Here is a 22,061-nt window from a genome sequence, read left to right on the forward strand (position 1 = left end):
TTCTGCAGGCTGCCGTGCTCCCTCCAGCCAGCAACACCTCGCCGTCCTGTCCCGTCGGCGCTGGTCCCCCGCTGCCTCCGCAGCATCGACCTTGCCGGCTGTACCTTCACAGCCGCCCCGGTAGATCGGTGTCGGCCGCGGCGGCAGGGCCCTTGGGGAGCGGAGCAGTCGCAGAGGCCCGACGCTGGCAGCGAGGGCTCCTCGGCCGCAGCAGTCCCCGGGAAGGGGACGCGGTGGGGCCAGGGAAGACCCCCGGAGGGGCTCGCCTGCCTCCCCCCGTCTCCGCCGGGCCCCGTTTTAAGCATGAAACTTTGCCGGACTTTCACTCCCGGGGTGAGGAGGGGACTGCCCACTCGGCGGCAGAGGAGGAGGAGGAGGCAGCGAGGAAGGCTCAGGGGCAGAGGGAGGCAGCCGGCAGCGGGGCGAGGAGCGGCCGAGCCGCCGGGGACGCGAGCCCGAAGGAGGGGAGCGGGGGAAGGCCGTCGCCTGGGGTGGGGGACGGCCCCGGGGGGCGCGGGGGGACGCTCACCTTCCTCGGCGGGCGGCCGCAGCGCCGGCATGCGGGCGGCTCGGGGGGCTCCGGCGGCAGCGCGGCCGCCGCTCGGCCCCGGCTTTGCGGAGCCGGCGCATGAGTCACGCCGGCCCCCCGCCGCAGCCGGCGCCTCCCCCCGCCCGCCCCCGCGGCGCCCCCCGCACCGAGCCCCCCGCGGCCCCCGCGGCCATCACAGCATCCCGTCGCCATGGCGACGGGGATACCTGTCCCCCCTACAGGTGAGCAGCCCCGGGGCGAAGCCCTTGGGCCACGCGGGCCGGTGCCGGGCAAGCCGGACCTCCGCTTCGGCAAGTCTCCAGCATCGCCTTCCCGCGCGGATTCGGCGTCGCTGGCTCCCGCGGCACCGGGACCGGCCACGGTTTAAAAGCAGCAACTAGGGAAACGGTGAAACGAGCCATTTTGAAGTGACCGGTGATGCTGCGCTGTGATTTTGGGGTTTTTTTTTGCAGCTGGGGAGCGTGCTGGTGGCTACAGGGCCCTCGTCTCCCGTGGGAAGTTTGGAGGCGAGTTACTGCTCGGATCTGCGGCTCCCGGCTCTCGTTTCGGCTAAAACCAGGGTCCTGCAGCATCCTGCTGCAGCCTCTCTGCGTCTTCTGCTGGGCTGACTACAGCCAGCAGATCCCACTCAGCAAGACCTGGAGGGTCCGAACAGGGATGCTCCAAGGACCAGCCTTGGGAGGTGAGGCTGCTCGGAGGAGATGGGGAGCTTGGAAGGGGCTCGGAGGAGCCGGGAGGAAGGAGAAGCGCCCAAGGGCCCGGGATGCTGGAGGTTGGGGTCGGCAGGAGCGACGTGGTCCATCTGCAGGCGTTTCTCCTTTGCAGCACTGCACACATTTGCAGCAAAGAGATTATCCGCTCGGCTGACAGCTTAATTTCACTATCGCTTTCCCTTCAAAGCGCTTTCCCGCTCACCATTTTGGGCTCCTTCGTCGCTTTTCAGGGCTGTCATCTGGAAACTCTGCCCCGGGCTTGGCCCACCAGCCGTGCCCAGCCGGTCCGAGCATCAGGGTGACATCGGTGCCCTCCTAGCCGCCCTTTCGCACGAGATGCACGAGAGCCCAGTGATTTGCACGAGATGCACGAGAGCCCAGTGATTTATTCGTGCAAGGTGCCTTTGCCAGAGGTGGAGAGAAGCCACCTGGGAGAAGCAGCGGGAAGGCAGCAGCGTGATGGGAACCGCCAGCTCGGAAGACGCCCGCTCGCAGCCCCGCGGAGCGCTTGCAAGGCGCCTGCAGAAGGGCTCGGCGACCGGCGGCGAATAAATCCAGCAGGCAAAAGGCGGGTAACGCAAAAAAAACGTTTAATTAGGCGCCTGGCGGGCGCCACGCCGGCGATTAAGAGCGGAGCAGCTCGTCCCCCGGGGAGTCCTGGGCTCAGGGGGCCGGCTGCGGCCCCTCGGGGGACACGAGGAGCTCGAAGGGCACGAGGGGCCGGGCGAGGGCGCGGAGCTCGGCGCGCAGCGGGTTGGCGCGCAGGTTGAGGCGCCGCAGGGAGCGCATGGCGGCCAGCAGCTCCAGGGGCACGTCTGCAAGGCAAAGAGCACCGCGCCGTCACCCGCCCGCCCCGCGGGATCGGGCGCCGCCGCCGCCAGCCCCCTCCTGCGAGAAAACGGCGACAGTGCAATCATTCCCCTACCGGCAGAGGCACATCTTACCCCGCAATTCCCCCAAATTTCAGCGTTATTCCTCAAAAGGGACCGCTAAGTGAAAAGGATGCATTGGCCACCAAACTTTAAAAAAATCCATTATTTGCCCAAATCTGATTTATTCTGTCAATACTTGCTGCCGACCCGCGCTGCCCGTCATTTTGCAGCTCGCAGCCTGCTGAAAATTGCCCCGCGGGGGTGCAAAGCTGACTTGGTGAATTCAGGCCTGCTGCTAACTGCGTTTCTTCCTAAGTTACAGCACGGAGGTTTCTTTGAAGTCGTCCCTGCATCCCCCGGGGCTCTGCAAGCCGCAGCCTGGAAACCGCCGAGCATGATACCCGCTGCGAGAAACCTGCAGTTTCTGCTGCTTCTGCGTCGGGGTAAATTATAAGGGATTTCTGTTTCAGGGGCTGGCAGGTGAGTCTCTCTTAGGTGCACTCAGCTCTGCATTTTTTCCTCTCTCCAATGCATGTATTTATTCAGCAGAAAAGCTCATTTCGCTTAACAAGCCAACGCACCCCAAGCTGCAGTTATAAGAGATGAAACCAGCCCAAACAGCAGATTAAAGGCAGCTGCAAACCGCCGCCGTTGCAAAACCAAACGCCATTTACTGAAAAAATTGCAAGACCGGGCAGCGGGCGTCACGGGCAAGCGAGCCCATGGCGCAGGGGAATTTTTCCCGTTAATGAAAAGCGGAAAGCAGCCCTCCAAGGAAGGATTTGGTTGCCCGGCAGCAGGGCAAAGCGGCGCCCGGCCCCGCGCAAACGCAGCGACATTGCAGCCGGATCTGCCCCCAACGCATCCGCAATCCCAGCTGGTTGGCTGATTATGACATTTTCAACCATGACAATTATTTTATCCTGGAAAAGATGCAAACATAGGTTCTCTCTGATGGCTATTTTTTTCCCCCCTGCAGAGAACAGTCCTATTTTCTGCAATACTGACGAGCTGGAAACGCACGTGTATCTTAGCAGCGTGCATCTCATCAGGCTGGTCTTCACATTGGCTTTTATAACTCCTCTCTATGATGGATTTGTTCATCCCGGCTCCACTGTATCATTTTGCATTTTTTTCCCCCTTGACGTGCATAAATCAATGTTATGATAGATCTTATCACACAATAAGCTTCTAAGGTTACCCAGAGCAATAAACTCCACCAAATTGCTTAAATTAGGCAGCTAAGCAAAACAACCACCTCTTTTACTGCTACCCCGGGACTTCACCAACTTGCCCATCTCACTAAAGGCGAGAAAAAGGCAATAAATGACCTCGGGGAGGAAAAAACACAGTGAGGAAAAGCAGAAAATGCTCCTATATGTTCCTTTAACTTGAGCGGGACTCGAGGAAAAGCAGAAAATGCTCCTATATGTTCCTTTAACTTGAGCGGGACTGGATAGGAGCGGATAACCCCAGGGAACTTTATTTACTCTCTAATGCGAGAAGCCCGCTCCACGGGGCCGTAGGCACCTCCTCGAAGCTGGGGGAGCGAATGTGAAAAGCAAATTCTCTCTTTAGCCTCGAGGGGGCTTTAATGGATGATGATTCATGGAAAAAAGAAAGATCCTCCAGCAGGGATGCAGATCCATAGCGTCCACAGCTTTCTTGCAGGCACGTCCTCCCGGCTCGCTCGTGCTCTCCCGCAATTCCCGTGCTGCGCGGGAGCCCCGGCGCACAGCCCTGGCAGCCCCGGGGAGGTGACCTCCGCTTTGCATCCGCACGTCTCCGGGCTGGGAGATGTCGGTCCCGAGCGCGAGGACGGGATATCCCTGACACATGGGCATCTGCTCGCGCCTGCCTGTGCTTGCGGATGGGGCTGGCGGCACGTGCCGGTCACCGCGCCAGCCCCAGTGCTCGCAGGGCAATCTCAGCACGCCTTGGTCCTGCTGCTGGCAGGTCAGGGACCTCCTCGGGATGGGGCCGGTTTTTACTTCGAGGTCTATCTGCTGCAATAGCGATGCTGGATGACCAGACCCTTCGGAGGAGGCCAAAACGCCATGCCGAGTGCAAAAAGCACGGGATCAGCTGCCAGCCAAACCCATGCACGAGCATCCTTCTGCTCCGAGGTTTGGAGCGGCGCCCCGGCCCCAAACCCCACGAGACCCGACCACGCGGCTGCCCTGCCTCCCGAGAAACCCATGTCCGCTCTGCAACCGGGTTTCATTGCTCTCCTTTAGCCTTGGCTAAATCACTCCTAAAGAGCGGTCGCAAGCGTTGCTCGCTGGCTTGGCGGTGGAAAAGGCACCTGTCCTTAGAGGCAACGCGCGGCAGCGACTGCCTCCCCAAGGACACGGCCCGCTTCTCCGCCACTGCGCTCTCGCCACCGCAGCGTGTCCTGCAGGTGAAAAGCACGTTAAATCATTAACTCACTGCAGATTAAGGCAGGGGGAAGAGAAAAATGGGGATCTGAGGGATAAAAACGCTGATTTGGTGCTGTGCTAATTAGCAGACAACAAGTTAGCAGCACTAACATTAACACACTTATAATTACAGTCCAGGGTTAAGAGCACATTGAGATGAAAGGGGCAGTTCAGGGATCTAGATGAGCCATTTCTGAGAGCCTCCAGGCTCCAAGCAGGCACTAATTAATCCAGTTTTACTTATCTATCCTTTTAGCTGGACGACATTACCTATGATCTTGAGTACCATTCAATACATCTCCCTGGGAGGCTCAGCTCTTTCAGCAGGTGCTTTGAAGCCACTTTTCAGCCCCAAGACCAGCAACCGCAGCAGAGCTGGGAAGCACCTGCACACCTCAGCCCAGCGGTGCCTTTTATCCGGAGCAGGTCACCGGCTCGTTGTCAGAGCAAGCTGGGCCCAAGCTACAAAAGGCAGTGAAAGCTGCCCAATTCCTTCAAGGTCTGCTGGGCAGCTCCCCTGTGCTGAGCCAGCCAGGGGCACTTGGGCAGAGCCGCCACAACCGCTGTGCCACAGCCAGCCGGGCTCCTGCTGCTCCGTAACAGCCCCAGGATGGACCTGCAGAGACCTTCGCGGCCTCACCAAGGAGGCACCAGCTGCTCTTCAGCCCCCAAAGCCTGCCGTCAAAGCAGGGTCTGCAGCCAGGCAGCGCAGGGCGAGTCGTGCAGGGACACGGGGTGCAAAGAGAATAGCTGGGTCCCTGCAGCCCAAGGTCCCCCAGGGTGAAATGTGTCCCACTGTTGTGTCCTCACGTGCAAGAAGCTCAAATCCTATTAGGATTTTAGATGCAGAGCCAACATCTGTGCTGCTTAAATTCAAGCTGATGAACTTTTCTAACCTCTCCTTCCGCTGTTGCCCCCAGGTACTGTGGGGATGGAAAGGGGTGTGCGTGCACTGCCCAGGCACCTCCAGAAATGTAAACTCATCTGCAGGCAACTTACTCAAAATGTCCCACCATAGCTAGGCTGTGAGCGAGCTGCGGGAGGTTGTCCATGCATGGGGCAGAGAGGTGACCGTCACCCACCGCAGCGGGAGCCTTCAGCCCCCAAAGCGTGGGCTTGCTGCCAGTGCAGTCGCGTTGGTAACGGCAGTAAATGCTGCTGGACCTCAAAAGCTCCAGGGCAAACCAGGGGAATTCATGACAGTCCCAGGAAATCAAAGTGCAGAAGAGGGGACTTGGCTTGTACGGGGAAGAACTGGAGCGCTGCGGCTCTGCGTTCATGGGCAACTTGGTGCTTCTGGATGGGACACTATGCCAGGGAGGTGACAGCTCTGATCTTCCCGGGGCCTCCCGAGCTCAGCAGCAAGATGTACGTTACGGAGAACAGGCCGTGGGGGTTCACTTGGCCTCCTGCAGCACTGCTTAAACAGGAGCTGGTAGGAGAAAAGCACCACGATGGCCTCCAGCTCGTGTAGGAACGAGTAGGAACAGAAAGTCCCTCGGTGCCCGGCCTGGTTAGCAGGGTCAGATGCTGCTAAAAACCTCCAGGTTTTACACGTAAGGAGCGAACGATCTTTGACAGAGGTCAAGTGAACCGAGCCCAGAAGGTATTTGGGGAAGGGCTGGCAGAGGGCGACGCAGCGGCATAAACTACTGTTTCCTCGGGTGCCCTCCTAGCACCGATTACCCTTTGCTTGACGTGCTCTTTGGGCAGCAGCTTACTTGTGCAAAACGAGTAGGAAATACGGCGTTTGGAGACCCGGACTCCCACGTCGTGCCTGACAAGTTGGCCAATTAGGTCCAAAAGTTACCGAGGGAGCTAACAGCTAGATGGCTTTCTTTGGAAAACGGGAGGAAAAAAGGGGTAAGAAGGCCAACGTTTTTTTCTCGCTGGCTTTCACACAGAGGACTGAAGCGGTATTTAGCGTGCTGCATTTCTACGGGCGGTTCCAGGGAGCAGCTGACGCTGCTCATAAAACCTGGACGCCAGCAGACAGCTTTGCAGAAAACAGCTTTCCCACCTGCGGCTGGAGAGATCCTGGATAAAAAGCAAAACATGTTGATTCGCTCTAACATTTACCTCCTTGGGGATTTGCCCAGGCTGTAGGATACACCAGACTCGCTCCTCCGAAAGCTCGCTCCCAAAATAATTCCCCTTTTATCTGCAGCTAACAGCCGCCCCTTTTCCCCCAGCTTTTAGCTGCTCCAGCTGTTTCTCTCTATTCCTTCGCAGGCAGAAGATTTCCTCCGGTTCCAGGGTCAGCAAAAGAGCAGCTTTTTGCCGTTCCTTTAGGAGGGTTTGTAGCTTTATGGCTGTGATTTGCTCGGTGAAAGGCTCAGGCAGGTTTACGCACTACATGAGAGGCGTAAAAGCCTCCGATCCCTGTGCCGCAGGAGCTGGGTAAGGGCATCGCGCGCCTCCCGGGCCGCGGAAAGGCTTTCGCGGGCCTTCTCGCCGGGTTAACCGGGGCAGCCCCTCACCTGCGATCTCGTTCTCCTCCAGCTCGACGGTCTCGAGGGTGCCGACGGCGGCCAGCGGCTCGGGGAAGTGCCGGAAGCGGTTGCGGGAGAGGTTGATGGCGCGGAGGTGCAGCAGGGACCGCACCTCCTCGGGCAGCCGGTGCAGGTAGTTCCCCTCCAGGTTCAGCTCTGCGCGTCGGGGAGGGGAGAGGGGAAAAGCGGCTGAGAAGCCCCAAAAAAGCCACGGGTCCGCGCGGCCGCAAGATCCTTCAGCGGGGACCGCCAAAGGGGGTTTTCTCCCCGCGACGGGCGCCGAAGCAGCGGGGATCCGGCTCCCGCAGTCCTGCTCGCGGGAAACCCGATCTGCCGCGCGGGAATACCTCCCGGAGCGCCGAGCTCCCCGCGCTATAAATACCCCGGCGGCACCCCGGGAAGGCGAGCTTTGCCGCGCGGGAGGCAAGCGGTTCTCCCGGCCGGTGCGCGGGGAAGGGCGGCCCTCACCTCGCAGCTGGCTGAAGGTGGTGACGAAGCGGCCGGCGAGCGCCTTGAGCTCGTTGTTGGCCAGCGTGATGCGGTGGATGCCGCCGGCCACGCTCCGCATGGCCTTGTAGATGCCCACGGGGAAGGTCATCAGCTTGCACTCGGCCAGGTCTGCCGGAGAGAGGGGCGGCCGTGGCACCGAGCCGCTGCTCCCGAGCCATCCCCGATCCCCGTTTCGTGGGGCAGAGCCTCGCGGGAGCTTTACTTAGCCCCCGCGCGCCGGGACGCCCGATCCCGCCGGGACGCCCGACTCACCCAGCGAGTCGCCCTGGTTCTCCACCGTGTCGTTGACCCTCCGGGCCACCCGGGCGACGGCTTCTCCCATCTTCTTCTGCATGCGGGCGGCTGGTCCCGGCGGGGAAGCGCTTCTGCGGGAGGACCTGCGGCAGGAGGCAGCGAGCGGGACGGTGACGCTCCCGGGCGAGGGGCGCTAAAAATAAACGCTCGGCGGGGCGAGTGCCGCCCGGCTGCTGGCGCCGGGTCAGGGAAACGGCGCCAACCCGCCTCGCTTCCTCCCTCCGGACCCTGCAGGGACCGGTTTCCCGTGCCCCCGGTGATGATCCGGCGCGTTGGTTCAGGTCGGCTCCGATGGGACAAGGTGTTTTGCCCCAAATGCTGCGCGTGCAGCGCCGGGCGCCCCGGGATCCACCCCCTGCAGGGATCCGAGCCCCAAGGCGTCCTGCCAGGCCCCCAGGGGGGAACCAAGCGCCCCGGCCTCCCCCAAAGCCGCACCGCCCACCTTACCCGCAGGGGCGATCGCTGCCTCCCCGCCGCGGCGGGGCGGGGGCGGGGGGGCAAAATGGAGCTTCCCACGCCGGGAGTCGAACCCGGGCCGCCTGGGTGAAAACCAGGAATCCTCACCGCTAGACCACGTGGGAGCGGCGACTCCCGCCCCGCGCCGCCGCCAACGGCCGCCGCCGGGGTGGGGTTGGGAGGGGGGAAGGCGGTGCCGGGGCGGGGGGGGGGGGGGGGCAGGGCCGCGGCGCCCCTTCCCGTGGCGTCGCGCCGCGTGGCACCGCCCCGCCCCGCGCGTCTCGGGCCGGGGGGGCGGCGGGGTCCCCGGGGGCCGCCCCCGGCGGGCGGCGCGGGGGAGGCGCGGCGGCGCGTCCCGCCTCCCGGCCTGCCTCGGCGGGGACAAAGGCGCGGGGCCATGGCGTCCGCCGGCGGCCACCAGCCGAGCCAGAGCCGCGCCATCCCCACGCGCACCGTGGCCATCAGCGACGCGGCGCAGCTACCTCACGACTACTGCACCACCCCCGGCGGCACCCTCTTCTCCACCACCCCCGGAGGTGAGCCGGGACCCCCCGCCCCCCCCCCCCGGGCCGCCCCCCCGGGCCGCGCCTCCCCCTGCTTCCCTCAAGACGTTCCCTGAAGAAATAAAAGCCAACAGGGAGGCGGGATGCGGCGGGGGTGGGGGGCAGGACCCCGCTGGCGGGCGCAGGCCCGGGCAGGCCGCGACATGGTGGCCGGGGCGAGGGTCCGGGCGGCGGCGGGATGGGCCGAGGGGCGGTGAGGGGCCGAGGGGCTCCCGCCACCGCGCCGGGGCCCGTCCGAGCCAGAGCCGAGGCCTCGCGTCCCGCTGCCCCGCTCACGCTCCCCTCGCGACGCGCTCCGGGCTTGGACGCGGCCGAGCTTGGCGGCGTCGAGCGTCGTCGCCGCGGACCAACGGTGGAGACGGCCGCCGCTCGTGACCGTGGCTCCCGGGAGCCGTGCCGAGCTCGAGAAAGGCTGCTCCGCTGTTAACTTGGGCTTCGCGGGAGGTGCCGCCGCTTCCCCGAGGGCCGCTGCGCCCTGGCAGGCCCAGCGCGGGTGCCACCTCCCGAAGGAGGGGTGCCCGGCCCCCCGAGCCTCCCTCCACGTCTGTCCCTGCTGCACAACCACTATTTCTTGCCTCTCCCTCCCCCAAGGCCATTAGTTGGGGTGGGCGCCTCCCGGCCAGCCATGCCTTGGGCCTCTGCCCCTCCACGGAGTTGTCCCACTGAGCCCGCAGACGGGGATTTTCCCCCTCTCCTTGAGCAGGCGAGCTTGCAGAGCCCCCGTGACCCCCGGGTCCGAGCCCTGAAGCTGTTTAGGACTATAACCTCATTAAACCTGGTGCTTTGCTGATGCAACGTGGCTTTAACTCTCTTGCAATGAGTAGGAATACACGCACACGCAACCAGAGGGGAATTCCTGGGAGGAGTGAAAAGAGAGGATGCGATACTCTAATGTTTACTGACTTGACGTTTCCCTAATCCTCAGGTCTGGTGTTTTATTTGCAACCAGGACGTGAATGGTGTTTTGCAGGAGACAAAGTATCTGGCTGCTGAGCAGCCGCCCATGGGCGAGAGGTTTGATGTGAACAATACACAGGATCAAACTGCGTGGCTGTGGCCAGCACAGTCTGTTTCTGAAGGCCGGCCGAGATGTGAAATATGTGGAGCCTATTGCCTAGAAAAACACCGTGCAACACACAAACACGCTGCTCGGATCTGCTTTAAACTAGCAGTGTGAGCCTTGGGTTTGTGCACAAACCCCTTCTAGAAGGAAAGAGCTTGTGTGCATGCATATATGTATGTATATTTATATATGTGTGTGCATATAACAATTAACTAGGACATTACTTTTGCTAGTGTTCTGTATTTCTAAACATAAAACTGTGCCCCACGAGCTCGTATGCTTGCGTGTGTCATTAAAACCACGCGGTTTCCCAAGGAGGGCACATCTCCTCGTAGCGTGCGGGTGGTGCTGATTTGTTGTGAAAGCTCTGATTTGCTGCACCGAGTTTCAAGTGGTACTTGTCATTTTTAAATTCCTTTGCGTGTTTCACCTTCGGGTCTCTGTTGCAACGTGGTTAATGGTCAGAGGAGAGACTGAAAAACAGCCTTGTGTTTATACTTGTAGCTGGTCTCTGCGAGTCCTCTAAGTCACCTACTTAGCGTGCTGTCAGAAATCAGGCTTGCTGGGCAATCGCGTGGGATAGCTTCGACTTTGCAGCGGGGTGCGAGAGAGCGGGTTGCTCCGTGTCCTGGCTCTCCAGGAGCTACTGATGGAGGTCGAAAGCGGGACGCGAAGACAATGTTTTTTTCCTAACCACAGCTGCACACCCCGCTAAGAATAGCTTCCTGCAATTCTTATCTTGGAATGAAAACCATTGCATTTTACTCCTTAGTCCTGATAAAGTTGTTTTTGCTGGAGAGCAAGTTCCACCTCCCTCTGTCGGCATCTCCAGGGCACAAAATGTAAACGTCTGAGGCTCTTAGCGGCTCGAGCGTGGCCCCGCTGTCGACCGTAGAAACTCCCCTGAGCCAGAAGCCTGCCTAGATGGTTCCTGGTAGCGAATATTTTGTGTTTGTGGTAGGAAGCAGAGGGAAACCTCCTTGGTTGTCTGTATGTGTGATGGTTGCTCCCCTGCTGAGGCCTCTGTGTCCCATCCGGGGCACTAGGGAAGGAGTGCGTCAAGTGGAGGATGCTTCTTCCTCTTTCTGGTCTAGACGGGAATACGCTGGCTTGCGATAGCCAGGTGGGGCTGCACCAGCTCCGGTCCTGGTCTGGGCTGCGTGTCCGGCTGTTGGCGCTCCAGAGTCCTTCATGAGGAGACTTGTCCTCTCCTATGGGTGAATACAAGGTTTAGGCATGCAGGGCTGCCGGTTGACTGCTTTTGCAAACGTGAAAGCTTGGGGTAGATCCAAGAGGTGGTGAAGTGCCTTTAAATGAGCGTTTCCTCGGGGACGCGGGGAGGTTTGCAGTGCGGTGAGAAAGAGCAGCCCCAGCAGTGCTCGTGACTCAGGGGAGGCCTGAGCGCCCCAGGACAGGGCGGGCAGGATGTGTCCTGACATGCTGGTCCTCCTTTCGTCCGCACCTAGGAACCCGCATCATCTACGACCGAAAGTTCCTGCTCGACCGCCGCAACTCCCCCATGGCCCAGACCCCGCCGTGCCATCTCCCGAATATTCCCGGCGTCACCAGCCCCGGCTCTGCGGTCGAGGAGCCCAAAGCGGAGGTTAACAACCTGAACAATCACGACGGGAAGCCTTCGATGGGTAAGAGAGCAGCACTCCTGCTAACCCTGGGGATGGCTTTGCTGGGTCTGGCCGCTCGTTGGGGATATCCGCAGGCCTAGACGAACCTGCCGCTTCCCTCCCTCGCAGGGACTTTTCTTCTCGGTAACTGCTCAAAGTTGCAGGAGACTTGTCTGTTTTTTAAATCATTTCATGGGAATGCAGCGGTGTGAAGCTGGCTCCCCGAATCTCGTAAATAAAACGCCATCTTGTGCTGCTCTGGCCTGCAGGGACTTTGTTGGCTTTTAGCCTTTCTGACTGTCAGGCCCGGTGGGGCGCCCTGGGCTTCTGGGAGCCTTTCCTTGGTGTTTCCCCCCTTCCGTACGTCTCTCCCTTCCTCTAACACCTCGCTCTCTTTTGCCAGGGGACGATGCGCAGTTTGAGATGGATATCTGACCGGCCCATGGAGAGGCAGCACCTCCTGACACCTGTGCACACCTGATTCGGCTAGCAGGATCCGTACCCGGGAGGTGGAAGAAGCAGCAGCGGCAACAGTCTCCGTCAGCGTCCCCTCCTCACCCTTCCAGGTGCCAAAGGCTCAGAAGACCAGCTCCTCGGCCCCTTCCCCTTCCTCTTCCTCTCTTTTAAACCCTCGCCAGGATATACCGAGCTGAGGAACGCGTCTCTGACTTCTCGCACTTTAAAGGTGACCTGTGAAAGCACGCGCAGGCGAGAATACACCTTCCCGATATCTTGCCCCCCGGTCCACACCTCCGTCACCAGGAGCGGCAGGGAGACAGGCGATCTGTGGCTGGTGGATACGGCGTCACCCCTCATCCTCTGCCCGCCCGCCGCCTGATCGCGGCTTGCCGATGGCCCAGCCAGCGCGTGCCTGCAATACAGCGTCTCTAGTGCTTTTGGTCACTTGTGCTTTTAAAACTTGCTCAGAGGAGCGGGAAGAGGGCTGGTTTCTGCTCCCTCTGAGCCCCTTTGCCTCAGCAGTCAGAGCGCTCCTAGGTATGCAGGGGGCTGGTGTCTCTCTCTGCACATCGCGCTCTTTTTCTGAAGAAGGATTGCATTAATTTGTGTCAATCCTGCGTTTTACCCGGTTCTTCCCTTCCTGGCTTCTTTTTGAATAGCCTTTCTCCGTGCATTCAGAGCCTCTGTTTACTGTTCTGCTGCTTCCTCCTCTGCCCTCCTTCCCCTTTCCCCTCCCGAAGGAACATTGCCCCAAAACTCCCGTTGGCAGAAGCTTCGCGTTTTTGTTTCACGTGAGTTCTGCTTGGCAGAGCCATCGGCTCCGAGCCGAGGGGGAGCTGACGCAGGAGGGCTTGCTATTCTCCTCGCTGGCTCTCCTTGGCGGCTTCCCCGTTCTGGCCCGTTTTTCTCCCGGTTTCTCTGGCCGGCCGCGTTGCAGACAAACACTGAAGGTACTTCAGAAACAGCTCGTTCCTGGTGCCTCTTTGAGCTCTCTTACACCAGTAACCATCCTGTCCTCACCCCATCCCCTTTCCAAAACTCGTTTTAAGGAATACCCATGAAAACTGAGGTTTTAAGCAGCTGACTCCCCTTGGCAGCAGCGTGGGTTCAGAGTTGCACCACCCTGCTTGCCCCTTCGCCCAGAAACTCGCCGGCGGTGCCAGCCCAGTGTGGCCGCCTTGCTGGCAGGATGGGGAGAGTGTTCTGCTGCCGCCCCGTGCGAAACGTCCCCGGGCTTGTGCCACCGGGCAGTTGTGGCCCTGCTCCTTCGGGCCTCCCTCACCTCCGGTCCCCTGCGCCTTGCACCCGCTGGCCCCGTTCCCTTTCCCGGGGTGCCTCGTGTCCCGGCCGGCTCGTGCAACCGAGCCTCCGCTTGCTCCGGGCTTTTCTGGTCCCCGCTCAGGTGCTGCTCTGCTGCCGAAGGGGTTACTTTTGGGCAACCCCCGGATTTTGGCTGGGGGCTGCGCATCAAGCGCAGTGCGTTGGGTCGAGTAAAACCTTTCTAGCCTGGCCCTTAGGTGCTGCCGGGGAACCGAGCTAGTTGCCGATGGCGTTGGGCAACGTACCCGGCAGTACACCAGTCAGAATCAGGGCAGCTTAGCCATACGTTGTGAAAAGCCCTTGTTTTTATTCTTGGTACTGAAAAGGGGCACTTTACTGGTAACTTCCTTTTTGGGCTGGGGTGAATGTGTCCTGAAAAGTGCTCTCTCTATTGCTTTCTTTTTTTTTAATTTCCCCCCTTCAAAATGTGAATAATACAGGAGCAAAATCCCTCTGTGATGTTTGCTGTCTCAGGAATCGGCTTGGTCCGCAGCGCGTGCGGGAGATGCGGGGCGTCCTAAAAGCTTGATGATCAGTGAAGTAACTTAAAAAAATGCGTTTGCCTGCTCTGTGCTCGCTCTCTGGCGTTGTTTGCCGGCGTTTTGTGCGAGAGGCGCTGCAGAGAGCTGGCTTGTCGGGAGCTCCCGCGTCCGGCGTGGCCGGTTCGGGTGAGCCCGGTGCCGGGGTGCGGGCGGAGGCTTTTCCGCTCTGCCTCATGTGTCACCACCAGCAGTTTCTGCATCCCGGCTGCCGCGGGGCCGATGAGGCAGAACGGGCGGCAGCTTCGCTCCGAGGAGGAACCGGGGCCCGTCCCTGGACGGAGCAGACCCGAGCCGGGCGGCGCACGGAGGCGGCCAGGCCTGACGGGCAGTGCCGCTGCGGGAAAAACGGCAGCGCTGCCAAATCGCTGCCCTTGGCAGCTTTGCCAGCCCTGGCAGCGCGGCAGGGATAAGAGCTTGTCTGTTCTGCTCAGTCTAGTGCCTGGCATCCTTAAGTCCCCGGGAGATGCCATTTTTCTCTCTACATGTGAATTTTGAGTTTGAAGTAGAGTTCGACTAAGATCTGGGCGCAGTCGCTGCAATCGGGGATGCCGCAGTGCCTGCGGAGCGGGGGGAGCCGGCACCAGCTCACGCGCCGGTGTCGCCCCGCACAGCCGCAGCCGGAGTGCCGGGCTTTGCCGTTTGACCCTGGCAGCGCCTTTTTTGCAGGCAACCCTTCAGAAACGTTTTACTTCCCGTTACTAACAAACTGGAAGACCGAAGCCAGTCTTTCCCTTTGAGGATGACTCATCTGCTGCTTCCTCCCGGCTTAGCCTAAACTGTGAAAATGGGGCGATTGTTTCCATCCGGTTCTGCACTACCAGCACGGCTACAGCAGCGAGGGGAAAACTGCTGTCCTGGCACTATGCATTCAGGAGGAAGGGCAGTCCATAGAAATGTCGACAAACTTTCTTTCTTTAAAAAAAAAAAAAAAAAGCCTTAACTCTTGTGTTTTTAAACCCTTGTGTCCCAAATCTTGCAGGCTAGGTCTTTCCCTGCGTGACAGCAGCCTCGAGGTGTGCTTCGAGCAGTAACCTTCACGCGGTTCACCTGGTGATGGGACAGTTCTCCTTGCTGTCTTGAGACCCTGAAGCGGTGCAGAGCCATCACAGCCGCCTGTAAGCTGCCTCCGAGCAGGGGAGCAGAGGTCCGGGCAGACTTTGGCTGCTGTCTTGGCTCTGGGAGCTGGTGCAGCCCGGAGCCCCACGACCAGCTCTTGCTTGCGCATTGGGACTAACTCCAGAGCTGGCGAGCACCAAGACCACGTGAGGCCACCACCTTCTTTCCTTGTATGCTTGTACTGACCTGCTACGTAGCGATGAAACCCCTGGGGCTCCGGAGGGCTGGAGAGGGCTGTCAGGGAGGGAGTTTGGTTTGTAGCCGTGTCTGTAAGTCAGCACTGGCCTGTTCCTGCTCTCGTCTGACTCCGGGTGAGAGCGAGCTGTTTGCACGTAGGTGTCTAGTGCCATTTCGGTTGCTGTAGGCTGCCCTGCCTGGCTCTGGCTGCCGCTCCAGGCACGTGGGGTCATCCGATGGTCCTGCATCATTTCTACTGGTCCTGTGTCATTTCGGCCAGTCACGTGTAGCTGCCTTGGCCGCTCTGTGCTTCTCCCAAGCGTGCTAGATACCTACAGGTGGCCAGACCTGCCTGGCGGGGTCAGGGGTCCGACATGCCAGATCGACCGCACACCTGATCTGGTTTCCAGACTTGCAGAAGGATCTTGCTACCCTATTTTGAACGATGAGCTCACCAAAGACAGCCTAGCGGTGGCTTGCTCCGGCTTGCAAGCTAGCTGGCTGCTAGCTAGTTCCCAGGGTGCTGGAGGAGTTTGCACAGCATACTCTCATCTTCTCTGGAAAAAAAACAGGCAGTAGATACTCAGGAAAGGAGCAGTCAGGTGCCAGGTGTCACACAGCCTTGTTCCCTGCTGGCTTCTTGCCCTTCTCTGGCTGTCAGTCTCTTCTGACAGATTAAAATAAGTGTGTCCAGCTCTTCAAGCTCTTCCATTGCATCCTTCCCCCCTCCAATATACCTGTAGGCACAAAAGATGACTTGCGAGAGGATTCGAGGAGGTGTCGGTGGTGGTCTCGTGTGCTCTCCCTGTTTGCCCCTTCCTTCTGCAAAAATGCTTCTCGGCATTTACACCCAGCTGAGAGCCAGCTTGGCCCTTCAGACAAGAGACCCTTCTCTTCCCAGGGAAAGCTTCAAAAGGGATCTTGACCTCCGAATGGAAACGCTCTCTTGCGTCCCTTTCTGAGGATATAAGCTGGCCATTCGGCCAGGCTACGGGCTACCAGACAGCCGCAATAAGCTGTGCGACTTGTCACAACTGTCTAAGGTCTTCCGAAGCTCCTTGAAGGAATTGCTTTCCTTTTCAGGCTTTGGCTGCACATACAGCGTGCCTTTGACAGCTCAAACATGTTTCGAACTGCTCTGTTCTCTGATCTAATTAGTCTGTGGATGCAGCATTTCTCCCCGGGGCTTTCAAATCTGTCTTGCTAAATCAGCCTCAGAGGGCAGGATGAAATCATTTTCTAATTATGCCCTTTGCTCTGCTTCCTCTCTTCCCACCCTGTTAGGGATCAGTTCTTGCATCTCTTCTTTCATCATTAAGATCTTGTGTTTTCTCTTGAGCATCTTGTGCAAATTACACCAGCGCCGGGCGGCTCTTTGGGATCTGGCAGCAGTTGGTGCTGGGGAAGATGCCGCTTAGAAACTGGGCATAGTGGGAAGACGAGGGGAGCTGGTGCAGCGTGTACCTGTGGCATCCTCCTACTCGTCTTCTCGGCTGGTTTAGTCATTCACCTGGCTCCGTGGCCTGTCTAGGAAACTGCCGAATGACACAGAGCTGGTTGGCTTCGTCAGCTGGTCACCGAGATGGGTCAAAACCTGGCCATCCAAGCGAAAGCCAGGAGCCTCCTCCGGGGAGATGCTTATCGCCTGAAATACCTGAATTTCATCTTCTGCCTAGATTTCAGCTGCCACTCGAGTGCCCGCTCCCCCTTCCTTCCTCAGAAGGGTGCCCAGGGTCCCTTTGGCGTCAGCCCGCCCAAGGTGGCCACTGCTGCTGTCTTCCATCTCGCTGGGACAGGGCTCTCCTCCGCGACGCCCCGTGCCTCTGCTCCCGGCCGCGGCGGGGAGACGCTTCCCCCGGCGAGGCGATGGTGCTGGCCTCGCCTGCCCGCCCTGCGCTCGCGACCTGCGCCTTGTGCTTTGCCTTCTCAGAGACAGTGTTAAAATCCTCCAGTCCGGCTGCGTGGTGGATTCATTCGGCATCAAAGATGCAGGGTTTGTGCACTTTTTTTTTTTGGTAATTTATTTCTCTAGGTGTGTTTGGTTCAGATTGGTGCAGTGTCTAGTTTTAAGCTACCATCTTCGATCTAATTTTCCACGTAGAGGCAAGAGTTAAAGGAGGTCAACTCTTTCAGGAGGTTTCTGCCACTCGTTTTGGTGGGGGGAAACCAAAACCAAGGAAATCTGAGGTCTCTCGGTAGCATGCCTCTCAACCACCCTTCCCTTTGGACTGAATCTCATGCCGTGTGGATTTGGCGTGAACTCGCTTTGCCAGGTCCTGAAATCGAGATGATTAGAGAGAAATGCTTTGTTCCCAAATTCCGCCCGACTTGAAGCTCCTGGTCCCTTTACCGCCGTTCCTCCGATTTGAAATCCCACACGTAGTAGTTGGCAGGTTGCGACGTGTACTTTTAGCCATTAACTGGGAGATGGCCATCTTAGGCGCACGAGTGGATGAGTGCGAGTAGAAATATGTATATGTGTGTGGGGTGGATGTTTGTAACACACACAAATATATATATTATATATAAATAAATATATTTTCCTTAAAACGAAGATCCTAGGAAGTCTATTACCTCCTTGGATGGAGGGAGCAGCAGGGCAGGGGGAGAAAACGTACTTATTTGAGCACGAACGGAGACTGCTCCTACATGGACCATCGACTTCGGCAGAGTGACTCGTTTGGCAAAATCTGCTCTCCAAGCCAAAAATCTGAGGATAACTAACTTAACGGGCAGGAGCCAGAAGAAACACGCAGCTGGAGAGAGCTTTAACCGCTGGATTGCACAAGGAGTGGAAACGCGACGCCCTGGCCGGCGCGGGGGGCGAGCGCGGCCGTGTCCCAGTGCCTTCCTCTGCCGCCGGGAGGGAAGCGGCCGTGCTCCGCAGCCGGCTCCGCAGCCGCCCGCGGCGGGCAATACCACGGATAGGACCATCCGAGTGTCCTTGACCTTTTTAGTTCAACTCGCCGGTTTAAAAGAAGCAAAACCACTTTTTTTTTTCCCCCCCCCCCGAACGCCCCCTTCCCAACCTCCTTTTGTCTCCGTTTCCCGGCCCATCGCCTTTCTACGAGGTTTCTTTTTAAATGGGATTCTGGCTGAAAAGCAAGGAGCGCCCGACGTGTCTTGGGGCAGCTCCTCTGCTGTTCAGGTTTTTTTACTGTCTTTCAAAACAGGTGTTTGGGAGGAAAAAAGCTCTCACCAGTGGTTGCTGTTACAGTGAGATCAATAAAGATCTTGATTCTATTAAACTGTGGTGTTTGGCTTTTCTTAACAGCCAGCTTTGGACAGGCAGGAACGACTGCTCGGAGCTCCTGAAGTTTTTCGGGACAGACAAGTCCAAGTGAGAGGTCTGGGTCAGTCTGTAAGCCGGGACTAGCTCTGCGGGAGCATCTCTTTCCCCCACTTTCCTCCTGGATCGCCCTTTCTAGCTGAGGGAGACGGCGCGACCTAATAGCATTTGGCAGCCGGTAATTAACTAGATAATCGTGGAATTAATCGCCCGGTCTGATGGGGGAAGGATGCTGCCGCGCGAGCCGAGTGCCGCATCAGCTCGGCAAGCGAAGCGGCATTTGCTCGCCCGCTGGCGGGCTGCTGCCTGCTTGGCATGCCAGGCAGACCTCACGGGGGAAAAGCAGGGACAAATAACCCCCGGGCTTCGCGCGCGGGAGGGAAAAGGAGTTTATTCTCTGCTCTGGTTACACGCAGCTCACACTGATGCTGAAAAACACACGACTGCGTTAGCTTTTATAATAACGGGGCGTGCGAGGGAGCTGTGCCGGCTGTCGGAGCAGGCGTGATGCAGGCTCAGGGTCTGACTGCAGCATCGTTCTGGACCACACGGCTGGTTTTTTTTGAGAAATACCTGTTTTCCCCATTGATACAGCTCTGCTCATAGGGAGATTAGCACAGTCGGGACGTGAATGAATCCTGACACATCTATTGCTTCAGGGTTTACAAATTAAGGTGCAAGAAACGCAGCTCGGATGGGACGGGATGCCGGCTCCGCTTGCCGGAGCAGCAGGGAAGCCACCGGGCACTAAAATAACTCACCCCCCGGGGGTGAGTGAAGAGGAGAGCTTGAGCTCTGCCCGTCCAAACCCTCGCTCAGCGCACAGTAATTTTCCGGCAGAGGCGAGCCCTAAAAAGCCCTAGTGTTCTCGTGAGATAGGTAACTTGCTTTCCAAAAAAAATTTCTTTTTTCTTGAAATTCTTTAGGTGAGTTGCTCTCCAAATTTCCAGTTTGGAAAAATATAGCGTAGGCCAAGGGCAGTAAATCACTGGTGAGCCCTAGTGTCGCTGCATACGTAATTCAGCATCGCAAAGAGCGTGCAATAGTAAAAGCGATAAGCAAGAGCTATGGGATAAAGGTGACTTGATTTCACTTTCTCACTTACCTAAAAGTCTCCACGGCATTAAACGCAACATTTACACGGTGACTTGTGCTCTCTTAATAAAAGCTGTCATTTCCCTAAAATGCACCTTTCTTTTTAGGAAAGTAACTGGTAATCTACATCCATCCTATCCTTAACCGGAGGAATAAACGTTAAGGCGTGAATTATTTTCGTTTCCTCGGGCCTTGCTGAAGCGGGCTGGAGCAGACGTGTGCGTTACTGACAGACACCAGTTATAAACCAGTTTTACCCTAGAAATCCCTCCTGATGCCCGGGCCGGCAGCAGCTTGCGGCACAGCTGCTGGGACGGCCTGAGCAGCCTCACCTGGCGCCCACCGCCCGCCCCGGCCCCCATTTAAGCCCCGTGGAGGTGATTTCTCCTCTTGCTGCCTGTGGGGCTGCTGGTGGAGCCTGGCTTTGTCGGGGGCACCCTGGCTTGTCCCGTTCCCCCCCCCCGAGCACCCCTGCGCTCTGCCCCGGGATGCATGGATGCAGGTATGTTGCCCCGAAGCACCTAGTAAAATGCCACTGCTAGCGATGGGTGCCCTCCCCTTGCTTTTTAAGCTTAGGGGGAGAGGAGGGGAAAAAAAATAGCAATAGCAAAGAGTCCCCCGAGCTTTGCACCTTCCCCGAGCAAGTGGCAAACCCGCCTGGTGCTCCGGCACCCGCCGAAAACAGCAGCCCCCGCGTGCGAAATACCGCGGCCGCCTGCCAGAATCCCAGACGGCAGCGCTATTGGCAGCCCTTCCTTTCGCTTTTCCCTTTTTCTTTTTTTTCCCCTTTTTCCTTTCTCCCTCCCGGCGCGGGGCTGCCGTGACCTCCCGCGGATGCTGCCTCGCACTGCAGCACCGCCGCCGCGTCCCGGGGCCGTCCGGGTAGCGAGCCGCAGCGCCGGCGCGTTCGGCTCCAGCCGCCAAAGCAAAACACGTGGAAGAGGGGGGAAAAGGCAGGTTAGAGGAACTGCTTGGGCCTCCCCCAGCTCGCGGAGGGCTTCTCAGCAGCTTCGCTGTTGGGACCTGCTCCTGGCGCGGTGGAAGCACACCCTCAGCGTGACTCTGCTGTTTCAATACCTATTTGCAGGTTTTGTTACCACGCTTCTGCTCTTGGTCCCTGCTTCTTTGTATTTTTTTTAATTTATTTTTGTTAGTCCTTGCTTGCAGAAGCCCCGCAGGGCTGGGGCTGGCAGCGAGGTGCATGCACGTGTGAAAGCTGCAGCTTTTAGCTGCTCCGTACAGACAGGAGCAGTTTCCAAATGCAGAGCTGAGCCTGTGAAGATGAAGGCTAGGACCAAAAACCTTGTTTCTCTTGCTATCTCTTGATTTTAGTTTTAAACCGAGCTCGTTTTCTACTCCTATGCAATATTTGGTGACAGTGTCCAGACTGCAGTGTTTGGCTGCGAAATTTGGCCGAACGGATGCAAAGCCACCAAGGGGGAAGCCAGGACGGTCCCAACGCTGTTTCTTTCCTCCCACCCCTCCTCTCCGTCAAACTTGCACGGACTTAATTTGCTCCTGACGCTTCCCCCGGCTGCCGAGCTCGGCCGAAACGCCGCGGCGAGCTGCGAGGTTGTAGAGGATGGGTTACGTGAACCGGGGCGATCGCTCTTGCCCCAGGGGAGGGTGGCACCGCCGCCGGCTCCCACGCGGCCCGCGAGGTTTAGGGAGTCTGGCTATTTTCTAGGGAGCCGGGCGGATGGGTCGTGTTAACAACCCTCCCAGCCTGACCATTTTCGGCCTGCCGCGGGGCTCCGTTTACATTCCTCTCCCTCCTTCCCGGTGACAGCGAACGTGTTAATGCTGTGTTTTTTCTTTTCCTCTGGTCTGTTGGTATGCTATAAATATTTATTTGGCTTCTCTTCGGCGGCTGCACGGGGCAGGGGATGGATGGTGCCTTGAGGAGCATCGCTGAATCCTTGGGAGGTGCTTGGGGGGCTGGAGGTGGCTAAGGAGGCGAGACGGACGTCCTCCTGCACGGGGGGCTAAATTGGGCGACCACCTTCGACGGTGGCAGAATAAGCGCGATATCCGCTGGGGACGAGGGAGGAAGCTTATTCTGCAGCATCCCAATTTCCCTGCGAGCCTTCGGGCTGGTCCTAGAGGCACCAGTGTGGTTCTCCCAAATTTCAGGGGGAGCTGGGGTATTGCCCCTGGCCACGGCACGCAGCAGGGAAGAGGTTCTCGGGGGTGGGACCCTCCCGCGAGCCTTCCCGTTCCTCAGGAGGCTGGCTCCGGCCTGGAGGGTGTCCCGTGCACGCGTCGCTCGGAGAAAGCCGCCGTCGCTTCCTCGTTCTGTTTGCTCCGGGCGAGCCTGGCCTTCAGGCAGCACCCCCGCAGCGCGGAAGCGTTTCCTCCCCTGCCCGTGACAGCTTCCAGGCGCGCCGCAGGAGCCGTTGCCTCGCCAAGGGCAATGCTTTGCAACGCGCTGAGCATCCCCGGGGGTGCCGCTGCTGGGGGTCACTTGTCACCAGGCGGCCGGCCCCTCCCCGGGGCAGCGGGTCGGGG

The 22,061-nt window shown here is 58.9% G+C and overlaps 2 protein-coding genes and 1 non-coding gene across 5 annotated transcripts; 1 reads left to right on the forward strand and 2 right to left on the reverse strand.

The window, feature by feature from the left end:
- Positions 1-1,836: 1,836 nt before the first annotated feature.
- Positions 1,837-8,461, reverse strand: LRRC20 (leucine rich repeat containing 20). 3 transcript variants are annotated; one of them, XM_026104840.2, is made up of 5 exons: positions 8,299-8,454; positions 7,810-7,934; positions 7,516-7,665; positions 7,036-7,203; positions 1,837-2,078 (listed from the first exon to the last, which is right to left on the reverse strand). In XM_026104840.2, exons 2-5 carry the CDS (start codon positions 7,889-7,891, stop codon positions 1,927-1,929), a joined length of 552 nt encoding a protein of 183 aa, XP_025960625.2. In that variant the 5' UTR covers positions 7,892-7,934; positions 8,299-8,454; the 3' UTR covers positions 1,837-1,926. The 3 variants fall into 3 exon arrangements, with proteins under 3 accessions (XP_025960625.2, XP_025960623.2, XP_025960624.2); XM_026104838.2 differs by lacking the exon at positions 1,837-2,078 and adding an exon at positions 2,294-4,530 and having other exon boundaries at positions 8,299-8,461; XM_026104839.2 differs by lacking the exon at positions 1,837-2,078 and adding an exon at positions 4,663-6,592 and having other exon boundaries at positions 8,299-8,458.
- Positions 8,361-8,432, reverse strand: TRNAE-UUC (transfer RNA glutamic acid (anticodon UUC)). The gene has a single exon. It is a non-coding gene; the product is annotated as a tRNA-Glu (tRNA).
- Positions 8,462-8,618: 157 nt separating the features above from the next.
- On the forward strand, positions 8,619-18,417 carry EIF4EBP2 (eukaryotic translation initiation factor 4E binding protein 2). Its single transcript, XM_064513614.1, has 3 exons — positions 8,619-8,843; positions 11,400-11,576; positions 11,959-18,417. The coding sequence occupies exons 1-3, from the start codon at positions 8,705-8,707 to the stop codon at positions 11,988-11,990; spliced, it is 348 nt and encodes a 115-aa protein (XP_064369684.1). The 5' UTR covers positions 8,619-8,704; the 3' UTR covers positions 11,991-18,417.
- Positions 18,418-22,061: the final 3,644 nt, after the last annotated feature.

The sequence above is a fragment of the Dromaius novaehollandiae genome, chromosome 6 (assembly GCF_036370855.1).
Source record: "Dromaius novaehollandiae isolate bDroNov1 chromosome 6, bDroNov1.hap1, whole genome shotgun sequence".
NCBI classification, from domain to species: Eukaryota; Metazoa; Chordata; class Aves; order Casuariiformes; family Dromaiidae; genus Dromaius; species Dromaius novaehollandiae.